Source organism: Euprymna scolopes, chromosome 14 (assembly GCF_053919585.1).
Source record: "Euprymna scolopes isolate OS-2025 chromosome 14, ASM5391958v1, whole genome shotgun sequence".
Classification (NCBI taxonomy): domain Eukaryota; kingdom Metazoa; phylum Mollusca; class Cephalopoda; order Sepiida; family Sepiolidae; genus Euprymna; species Euprymna scolopes.
In genome coordinates, this window is record NC_136495.1 from 69,534,641 (window position 1) to 69,546,863 (window position 12,223).

The 12,223-nt window shown below is 31.1% G+C and overlaps 1 protein-coding gene across 1 annotated transcript; it reads right to left on the bottom strand.

The window, feature by feature from the left end:
* Nucleotides 1-1,329: 1,329 nt before the first annotated feature.
* Nucleotides 1,330-9,108, bottom strand: LOC145293066 (uncharacterized). Its single transcript, XM_080139421.1, has 2 exons — nt 8,568-9,108; nt 1,330-3,968 (listed from the first exon to the last, which is right to left on the bottom strand). Exon 2 carries the CDS (start codon nt 3,714-3,716, stop codon nt 2,571-2,573), a length of 1,146 nt encoding a protein of 381 aa, XP_079995547.1. The 5' UTR covers nt 3,717-3,968; nt 8,568-9,108; the 3' UTR covers nt 1,330-2,570.
* Between the last annotated feature and the right edge of the window lie 3,115 nt (nt 9,109-12,223).

Here is a 12,223-nt window from a genome sequence, read left to right on the forward strand (position 1 = left end):
GTTACAGAAGTTCATTTTTTTTCACATTAGCCAGTGCTTAGCTACATTAATTATCTTGTTTGGGTTTCTAATACTATGTTACTGTGAAGGGTTTAGATATAAGCCAAAGTTTCCTCATGTCAAACACCTGTACAGAGAGAATTAAGAGACTCGAAGATGGTCTGTAAGAAACATATTATTTACCTCCTTGCTAGGAGGTTAAACACAAGGTTTGTACAAGGTGGAACCATAAATTTGTCGCTCTAAAAAAACAACACTACGGCTTTATTTTAAAACTTTTATTGAAAAAAATCAATTCAGGTAAGTTGATTATGTAGTAGTGTTGACATCTATTCAATGTAGCCACTTCTAGCCTCAATCACCATCTTGTTACGGGTTCAGAACTGGGAGTATGTTTTTTCCACAAGCACCAGCAGGGACTCTGTGAATACTTGGCAAATGGTGGCGATCAGGCTGGCTTTGGTGTTGTGGGAGGTCATGTTTGTGATGTTCTTGATATATGACCAAACGAAGTAATCCAGTGGGTTCAGGTTGGAGGAGCAGGGAGACCAGTGAGAGAAGGGTACAAAGTCGTAGCACTCCTTCTGAAGCCAAGCCTGGGTCTCTGTTGACTGTGGGCCAGTGCCAAGTCCTGCTGCCACACTCAGGATTTTTCATAACTGTGGCTGAAAACTTCATTGAGCTGTGCCCTTAAGCGTTGAACTATAAATATTTGCATTTTAAGAGTGCTGACAATAGTCCTGTTGTAATAACTTGGATCGAGAAAAAAGCATGTGTTGTACAGCGATGCATTTCGGATCTTGCTCGTTGAACATTGTGTCACTTTCAGACATTATAGAAGGCTCTTATCACTCTTAGGATTTGTACACAACTGGCCAACTAGTAGATGGTTTGCAACAAAAAAATGGTTTTCAACAATCGAAAATGGAATCATGTCATCTTTTCTAGGGTGATAATTTTATTGTTCCGCTCTAGACTAGGATATGTGTACTCTGGCTTACAAAATGCCTAATCAATCCTGTAAGCATTTAGCAATAGAAACACTTCAGGAGATTAGCAATCAATTAACCTGTTCTAAAAGATATGTGAAAGCTTGAAATGGAGGATCTCATAGAATTTAACAAAATCATACCTCAGCTAAATAGCAACAAATCCACTGTCACTGAGTTGTATCAAAATTTGAAGATCCTGTCTAGTAGACATTATGCTGGCAAACTACAAACTACAAAAGAAGAATTTTTTAAATTTTAGTTCAGCTAGCTCTCAAAAGATCAAGAGATCCCTTCCTGAAGCAAACATTTGTTTTTTTATGAAATACATAGATATACAAGTGTTTAAGAATCTTTATTATTTTTCAAACTTGCTTGGAAAGCAGTGAAGAGTAATAATTAATTTTGTCATTATCTTTTTTTTCTTGTCATTAGTTGATGCAGCTAGATTCCAAAACCAGAATTAATCTTGTTTGGTGGAGGATATAGCATAATGTTGTTAATTTTAGTAATATCATTTTTGTAAAGAATACCATTTCTTGTCTGAATAAGTGTGTACCCATACCTAGACCTTATCTGGATACTATGTAATGTTCACAAATGCATTTTAAGTAAGACAGTCAAAACGGTTATCCATCACAAGAATAAAATTTGTATTTTTTTTTTTTACATTAGTGTGTCAATATGTGTTTTTTTCACAATGGTTTAAATTCTCTAATTAATTCACTTTAAATTCAGTTTGATTTCACAGATCAGGGACACTCTCAGAACTAACGGTTGATTTCTTTATAAGTTATATTTATATCTAATGGCTCTTTTAAATGTTTGACATTGTCTAATTCAAAGTGTTATCTGTACTTGGCTACAACTAAGTCTTCTAGTGTGTTTAGATGTATTTTAAGATTTTCTTTTATCAAAACAGAAACCACTAAGATAATAGGTATAGTCTTTATTGTTTTCAGGTGTCACTATTTAGTCCTTACAGATCAAGACCCCACTAACAATTAATTATGAATTATATTTGAGGGCTGTTTTTTTAATTTGACATTGTCCCATTTCAAGTGCTATCTTTATTGGCTACAGTTGAATCTCCCAGTATATCTAGGTAGCCATTATCACAGTAAGTATAATCCTTATTGTTTTCAGGCGACTATTGTTAGCACTTATAATGTATAATTGCATTTTTCAACTTATAGTTCAGTTCATTCTTACAGATCAAAGACACTTGGAGCTAACAGTTGATTTCTTTATAAGTTATATTTATATTCAAGGGCTCTTTTTAAGATTGACATTGTCCCATCTACAACTCACTCTTCCAGTGTGTGGAGGTGGTTTTAAAACTTTGTCTTATAAAAAAGCAGCTCCTACAACAACAGGTATAATGTTTAGTTTTCCGGTATCTGTATTTAATCCATTATATTCAAGGGCTATTTTGATAATTAATATTATCCCATTAAGAGTGTTATGTGTACTTGGCTAACACTAGATCTATTATGTCTAAATAAGTGTCAATTTTTATTTGCTAAAACAGTAGCCATTTTGACAATAGGTATAATGTTTATTGTTGCCTGATCTCTGTATTTAGTCATTGCTGTGTGTTTTTGCATGTTTTGTTAGGGAAGAATTGTGTGCAAAGGCAGACCCACATACTTTACAAGAATAAGGTTTTTCTCCAGTGTGCATTCGTATGTGTTTTTTTAGATCAGATTTTCCATAAAATGCTGAAAAACAAACTTCACAAGAAAAGGGTTTCTCCCCAGTGTGGGTTCGTGTGTGAACTTTTAGGCCAGAATAAGTCGCAAATGCTGACATGCACATTTTGCAACGATAAGGTTTTTCACCAGTATGTGTTCGCATGTGTGCGTTCAAACCCGAATTAGTTGAAAATGCTGAGTCGCACACATCACATGAGTAAGGTTTCTCTCCAGTGTGCGTTCGCATGTGCGTATTTAAATCAGAATTGCGTAAGAATGCTGAGTTACAAATTTCACAAGAATATGGTTTCTCTCCAGTGTGTGTTCGCTTATGTTTCTTTAAACCATAACTATTTGAGAATGCTGAACCACACACTTCACAGCAATAAGCCTTCTCTTCTTTTTTAAGTGATCTTGTTTCATCATATCCAACATGTGTACGCATGTGTTTTTTTAGATAAACATTTGTCGGAAATGCAGATGCACAAACATGACAAGAATAAGGTGTCTCTCCAGTGTGTTTCCTGACATGTACTTTTAAAGCATGATTCAGTGCAAAGGATAAGCCACACACTTCACAAGAGTAAGGTCTCTCCCCAGTGTGCCTTCTCATGTGTATTTTTAAAGCAGAATTTTCTGAAAATGCAGACACGCAGAGCTTACAAGGATAGCGTTTCTCTCCAGTGTGTATGCGCATGTGTTTATTGCGACGAGAACTCGTTGAAAATGCTGAGCCACACACTTCACAAGGATATGGTTTCTCTCCTGTATGTGATCTCAAGTGTGCTGTTAAAGTAGAGTTATATGAGAATGTTGAGCCGCATACTTTGCAGGAATAGGGTCTCTCTCCACTATGTTTTCGCAGGTGTGCTTTTAAAATCGAAGTTGTTGAAAAGGATTTTTGGCAAAATTCACACGAATATGGTTTCTCTCCCGTATGTGTACGTATGTGTACTTTTAAGTTATGATTCAATGAAAATGTTGAGCCACACACTTCACAAGAATAAGGTTTCTCTTCACTATGTGTTTGCATTTTGCTTGCTAAATGTGAAATATTGGAATATTCTGACTCAAACAGTAAACAACAATAGTGGTTTACCTAAGGTATGTTTATTGAAAAGGTTTTATATATATATATATATATATATATATATCAAAAGAATGATACCTCCTGTGATGAGAAACGGGAAAAAATGGCGATTTACTCCTTTCAGAAGAATAAAATACATTTCATATCATGTCCTTTTGATTAATTAGTTCATTTATTCTTCACTGTAGCCTTTATCTGTGAATGAAAAGTATTATAAAACAAACTCAGATGTTAATTCAAATAGAATCATTTAATTTACTGATTTATGTATACTACATCAATATACTCACATAATGTGTTATAGAACATTTGCTTGATTTTGAATTAATGTGCATTGTGTTATTATAGAATATATAAGGATGAGAAAGAGAAAATAGATTTTGAATGTTTAAGAGATCTTTGATTTATTTTGGATACAGGAAAATGAAGATATTGCTTTTATTGATATAGTGTATTCAAAATTGAACTCAGGTTTACTTTTAACGGAATTCTCTACAGCACACTTAAAGAGACTTGCACATGTATCTTTACAAGGTTCAATTAGTGCAATATTTATAGCCACCAAACTTTCAGAAATGATTAAATTACGCTGTCAGGTTCCAGGAAATTGCAAGAAATGACAATTAGTTTATTCACAAGTTAAGACTCATTTGAATGGATATGTCCATAAGCAGAATACCAGATTCTGGGGTACCTAAAATTCATGCCAAGTTCATGTGAGTCTAATGCACTCAGTTGAAGTAACAGTATGGTGTGAAGTAACCTCAGAAAGGGTCATTGGACCCTTCTTCTTTTAAGACGCGAATGAAAATGCTGTGACTGTAACTGCTGGGAAATATAGATACGCCATTGAATTTTGTTCAAGCTCAGTATACAAACATGTCAGGGTATTGGTGGAAACAAGATGGAGCAACTGCACATACAGTTAGAGCCACAATGCAGTTGCTGTGATATTTTAGGATCGAAAAATCTCTTGAAATTCCGATTTTGAATGGCCTCCACCTTCACTTGATTTGACAGCACCAGACTTTTGGTTTTGCGGATATCTTAATGTGTATGCAAATAAGCCCTGAACAATCCAGGCAAAAATACGACAGGAAATTCTTTCCCTACAACCTCTGATGTTAAAAACTGTCATGGAAAATAGCTTAAAAAGAGCTCGACTTTACGAAGCCAAGAATGGAGTCTACTTAAGAAACATTATCTTTCGTAATTAAGTCAGAACAAATTTCCACACTCTAAACTGTGTAATAAAAAAAAAAGAATTAATTAAATACAGTCATTTAAGAAAAAGTTCTTTCATTTTCAAACTGTAAAGTGACTTATGGGTCACACTATATATATATAACATTCTAAGGGACATTTCATTATTACATAACTTCCACTGTTTTCTAGGTGGTGACAGCTGATTTGGCATTCCCAACAAAACATCTTCTAACAGATATTTTAACAGAAGGAATTCATCACATTCTTAGACGAATTATTATTATTATTATGATTATAGTTATAGTATTGTTATAGCAGTAGTAGTAGAAGAAGAAATGGTATTTGTATGATTATTATAAGTAGTTTGGCGTAATAATGATACTTTTCTGTAAAAAAATGTTTATTAACTTTTAAGAATGTTTCACATAAAAATTAAGTTCTAATGAATAAATATTACACATTCATTAAATAAAAATAGGAATTGTTCACATTTTTCACATTGTTACACTTATTTATGCATAAAATGTTAATAATAACTAATAAAAATTATTATAATATTACATATTATATATCACAATGCATAAAAAGTACTAATCGAGTACATCATATTGCCAAAGAACTTTTAATAATACCAATCATTAATTTTATTCAATAAAAATTTGTTTAATAATAATAATGATAATAATAATTCGTCCAAGAATGTGATAAATTCCTTCAGTTAAAATATCTTGGAAGATGTTTCTCCGGGGACGCCAAATCAGCTATCACCATCTACAAAACAGCTGAAGTCATGTAACAAGAAATGCCTTAAGAAATATGCAAGACTGCCCTATATATATATATATATATATATATATATATATATATATATATATATATATATATGAATTTATTTTTTTAAACAAACCATGTATAAAACCATCAAACTATAAAGAGGGAGCGTATTGGTGATCATCCCTGTCTATTCTACTTTTAGCTACACTCATTAGAGAGAATTAAATGTTTTGAGAAGTATAGCAGAATGCTATATGTATTATGTAGGTACGTGCAAAATGAATGGCTAATCCCTAAAATGCATAAACATTTTGACTCCTTCCTACATTTAAAAATTCATCAAAATTTAGGAAATCAACAAATTTTAATTAAATTTTCAATATTTATTAATTAACAATCACAGAATATAATGAACCCATTACTCTTTTTAAACTTTTTTTTTGTTTTTTTTACATTTGTATGTATTATTTTTTGTAAACAATAAACACCTTTGCTAAAGTTAAAGTTTTAAGTATTAAAAAAGACGCATGAATTTCTGTTTGCTTTATTGTATAAAAATAAAGCATTGTAGATATTAAGAATTTAAAAAATATATTTTTCAGAAACATTATGAAAAAACCCCATTAAAGTCTGTGTCAATGAAATCAATATAACTTGAACAAATAATAATGATAGTTCGAGAAATTAATTTAATTGAATCAAGCATTGTTTATTCAATATTTTCACCAAAAAAATAATATAATGAAAAAAAAAATATTTCATGTGATTTTAATGATAACAATTCTCACAATAATTTCAAATGTAATATTATAATATTTTTTTGTACAAATGATGGTGTAAACGTTAAGGTAGTAATTATTTTTATAATCCTGAAAATAAAAAAAATTGAAAAAATTAAGATCCAAGATCACTAAGAAAAAAAATCATTTTAAAAATTGTATTATTTTTTATAATGATTAATTTATAAAAACACAGATAGGCAAAATTGTAACAAACAAAAAAAAGAAACTGACAGGATTTACATTCTACCCGCCGTATTCTTTTTAATTATTAATTTTCAATGAATAAATTGTCGGTGTAATCAGTGATTTTAATTGACTTCTTTCACACTTAAAACACACTTTTACTTTATTTTAAAATCAATTCATTGAATTTATTATTAACGTTTCAGAATAAATCGAGTCATCATGTAAAAAAGTAAATAAATATTCTAATTAAATAAGAAACTTCCTTTTTATTACAACAAATAAGATTACTTAAATTAATGAATATTTTATCATCAAAATTAATGAAATAAGAGTATAATAATGTTTCAATTCCTCTACTAATTTTAAAATAAAATTGATTCTGACAAGTTGGGCTTCCGAAGAACTTATGAGCGATGCCTTTTCGTTTGTTTTGGTTGTGCAAAACAGAACCTGTCACTTTCGGGGGCGTCTTTATTTTTTTCATTTAAATTTTTTTTTTTTTTTTTTGTACACACATAGTGCTTTTTTATTTAATTCAATATCTTAAGACTTTAATTTTGAAATAGTCCCCAAAAAAACTAATATGCATCTTTAAAGGGATTTTTACAATAAATTTATTTAACTTCAAAATTTAGCTGAATTTGTCAGTTTCTGATGTTGCCGTGAAAACGTTTCTCGATATAACTTTTTTTTACGTGTAATTTTTTTTTTCTTTAGGCTTAACAGTAAATATCCAGATCTGCTACAACAGAACACCGACCACTGTAATTTGGTTTTTTATAGGTAATTGAGGTCGCTGAAAACGAATCTGATAGTCAAACTTGGAGCAAATTTACCGTTTGCATGGTATTAACCCCCTGAATCCACGAAATACTTTCCAACATTTTGCAGCTTCTGTTTACACTACGCACGTGCATTGCAGCATGAACGACAGCTTGTTTCCCCTAGCAACCTGCCTTCTCACATGGTGTACCAATCAAAAATTACGAACTGAAATTTTTTTAATGACTTACAGTTAAAGAAAAGTACAAAAATTGGGGGGACCCTTTTTTTTTTGTCTCAAGTAGTTTTTAATGCGGTTTACAAAAACATAAGCATCAAACATCTTTATGTTTTTCATTCTTTTTTTGCGGGAGGAGGATTCAATTATAGAACTTATGTGGCTTAATAGGTGCTTCTGCAGTTTAGTTAACCATTTTCCGTAAGTAACGCACGAGTCGCACGACATTTACCAATTAGAACACCATTTAACATTTTTGCAAAGATTTTACTGTTTACATCGGGGGGGTGGGGCGTAGCGTAAACAGAAGCTGCAAAATGGTGGAAAGTAATTTGTGGGTTCAGGGGTTAATACCATGCAAACGGTAAATTTGCCCCAAGTTTGACTATCAGATTCGTTGTCAGCGACCTCAATTACCTATTTAAAAAAAAAAAAAAAATTAGAGTGGCCGGTGTTCTATTGTAGCGGATCTGGATATTTACCGGCTTAACTTTAGATTTTAATCTTTCAAATACAATAAAAAATAATCGGACACGGACACCTACAAAAATTTATGATAAGCCGACTTTCAAAACCCTATCAGTTTCCGCCATTAAATTGCCCGTACATAATAAAGTGTAAGATCTATTCTAATACTACACTTCATAATTTCTGCCATCGGTTAGTGAAGGAGAAAATCTCCCAGAAGAAGGCAATTTTTATTTTTGTCTCAATTTAGAGTGCTCTTTTTGAGAAAACTGGATTTCCCCACATAAAAAGTTCTCGTGAAGAGACGAGTAAATAGGAATAAACAGTATTACATACATAACAATATTAAATAAAGCAAAATTATAAAATTATACTTACTTTTATCTGAGTTTCTTTAGCTTAACTTGTTTTGAAAAAGATACGATGAAAGCCTTTGGAAGTTAGTGTTGTTATGAATAAAATATGTTCCGCAGTCAAAATCTAAAATGGCGACTGAAAAGCAGGTTCGCAGAAAATAATATAATAAAAGAAAAAAAATGAAAATAAAGAGAACAACTTTAAAAACAGTGTTGATCTGATTGAGAATTCAGTGAATTCCTTATTTCGATAAACAATTGATTAGTGTTGCCATTTTGATAAACTAAGAGCTTTCCCGGTGCGAGTAAAAATTGGTGTAAGTTGAAAATTCTATATTGGTCTAAAAATGTTCCGTCATTAAGCTACCACGAGACGGGGTTCCATATTTTAGTTAAAAATAAGTTGTATTGGAAAAGTTTCGATCAAATTTTTATTTAGATTTATATAGTTCATGGCTGACATACACGAGTGAGGCTCCTCTACCGAAATACGCATCGGCTCCGATGTACGCAGTTCGTTCGAGGAATGTTTATTATTCCGAAAAGGAATACAGTTTGGCGTGTGTAGCCTTAAGGTTTTTTTTTTTTTGGTGGTGGGAGGGGGGGGGGTTGAACTTTACGCTTTTCGGATTTTGTTATATTGTTTTTTTGGAGGGGTGGATACCTTGGGGGGTGTTTTTTTTTGGGGGGGGGTGATATTATTTTTGGCCAGAGATTTTGGTGCAAGTCTTGTGAAAAAAAGGGGGGGGGATTAATGATTACTCAAGAGAGGGAGAGCGGTGTGGTGTGCAGTGTGCAGTGTGCACTTACCTTGCTTACTAACAACAAGAAATTGCCTTGCCTTCTCTGCCTTTTTAAAGTTTTCTTTTTCTCCCTCCCTCCCCCAGGTCAGGTGACAGTTAATCAGTGATTAACTTAATCACATGACCTTTTGGTTATTTAAAGGGAGATTCTGCTCAGTGGTTAAGTTTTTTGGGGTTTTTTTCAGATGCATTATTTGTGGGTGGCGCCGGCTTTGATTACCTAAGCTTTGCTGGCTAGCAATTGTTAACTGACTGTCACGTCGCGGAAGGGGGCAATTCTTCCGCAACTTAAGGTAGGTGCACTCCTTTCCTTGACTGAGCTGTCATTGGATTTTAGGGGAAATTTTTCACAGTCTAGGTGTATCAGAATTTGGGGGGAATTTTTGACACCCCTAACACAAAACTGCGAATAAAATATAAAAAAAAAAAAAAAAAAAAAAAAAAAACTCGTAATTTCTCTTTTTAAAGTGGGTTGTTCATTTTCTTTATGGAATATACTTCCAAAATAAACTATTAAATATGTTTAAAAAATAATAGAAATATCATTTTTTTAGTTTTTAAAAAACAATGTTTACAAAGTGCTGGTGTGTGCGCGTTCATGCATCCATGTTTTTACGTAATGAAATCAATTGAATTTTACGAGTTAATTATTTTTTTCAATTTTTCACCTTTAAAAATCTATCAATTTTTCTATTGGTTCAATTTTTACGATATTTCAGAGTCAATGTGAAATTTTATGCTCTTTCCAATAAACCAAATATATTTTAGACAAACGTTTTTTTTAATCACCCCCCCATTTTGAAATGTCTATTAAAATTTAAATAATTAATTTACTCACCAAAGTTTTATATATCACAAATTGAAGATAAAAGATCAATAAATAAAATATTCTAGTTTAAAACAAAAAAAGTGTGTTTTGGAAATTTACCTGTAAAGTTCAAAGTGTAAAACCATTTTTTTAAAAAACCACATTGATTTTTTTTTTTTGTAAGTGGAAGCTCATGTTACGCTTAGATTGTCAAGTAAATATCGGATGCTGACGACAATTTTTTCTATTTCATTCAATGTTTTCTTTTTTTAGATATTAAAAAAAAATCACTCGATAAAGAGAAATAAAATATATCAAAATCAAAAATTCATGTATTTCTTTATGAGATCTAAAAAAAAATGGAAATTTGGTAGAGCGCATTTTTTGTAATCGGCCAAAGTCGATGAGTGAAATGTTATTATTTTTCAAATATGATAGCACATACTGACCATTTGTAATTGAAAGGAAATATGTCAAAAATACAAAAGGGAGATAAGGATGCATGTGTTGTTTTTACGTTTTGGAAATAATTATGTCCTTTTGAGACATCTGTATTTGATAAATTGAAAATCCAAAGACACACGGCTTTAAGCTAATGGCAGAAATGAGTTGCGAAAATGCGATTTTCTGGGATCCTTGCTTTAAAAAAGCCTTTTATCTAAAAAATACATGGAATATAAAATATAAATATGGACAATTCTTATAAATGAAAAATGGAAGCACCCATTGCTTAGTTTTCTTTTTATAGGTAAGTGATTTTTTGGCATTTATATATATTTTTTAGATTTGGTCGCAGTTAAAATTCGTTGATTTCGTGAAATCTCTTTGAAAGAAAACCGATGAAAAAAAGTATTGTATACTTTTCGATTAAACCTTCCATTATTTTAAAATTTGGTTTTTCCCCATTTTATTGAAAAGAAATTAGGGTTTGAAGTTACATTTTCATATTGATTATGAGCTTCGAAACAGAGAGAGTGTATATAATCAAATGTTTATTCACTGGTTTCCAATGGCGGCTTCTAACACTCTTAGTGCAAGTCTAGATTAGCACTAGGGTGTCAGAAATCACTGTTATAAAAGGAGTGATAAACATTTGATTAATTACACTCACTACGTTTCGAAACTTATAATATAAATAATTTAGTAATTTCAAACCCTAATTTTTTTTTCAATAAAAGGAGCAAAGACCAAATTTTAAAATAATAAAAGGTTTAATCGAAAAATATACAATATTTTATTTAATCAGTTTTCTTTAAAAAAAAGATTTCAGGAAATTCAACGAATTTTAACTTAATCCAAATCTAATAAATATATATAAATGCCAAAAAAATCACTTACCTATAAAAAATAATTATCAATGGGGACTTCCATTCTTAATTTATAAGAATTTATCCATATTTATATTTTATATTCCATGTACTTTTAAATAACAGAATTTTTTAAGCCATGGTCCGAAAAGACCGTGCTTTCGTTGCTGTTAGCAAAGCGGTGTTTCCTTTCTTTCTTCCAGTTGTAAAATACAGATGCCTAAATGAGCCATAGTTAATTATTTCAAAAACGTAAAAACAACACATACGCGTGAGCTGTCGTGACTTGTGTGGGAAAATATAGGTCACCGTACTTGAAAAATGATCATATTTCACTCATCAGTTTTTGCCGTTTAAATACAAACCACCTAACCAATTTTCTTTTTTTTATTCTCTGCAAAAAATACATGAGTTTTGGATTTAATATATTTTATTTCTTCATGCAGTAACTTTTTTTTTTTAATGTAAAAAAAAAACATTGAATGAAATAGAAAAAATTGCTGTAGGTGTCCGATATTTACCGGACAATATAACCAAAATGTGAGGTTTCACTTACAAAAAGAAAAAGTTAACATGGTTTAAAAAAAAAACGGTTTTAAACTTTTGACTTTACAGGTAAATTTGCACAAACTATTCTTTGTTTTTAATTAGATTATTTTATTTATTGATCTTTTATCCTCAATTTGTGATATATAAATCTGAGGTGAGAAAATTAATTATTTTAATTGTAATAGATATTTCAAAATGGAGGGGTGAATTT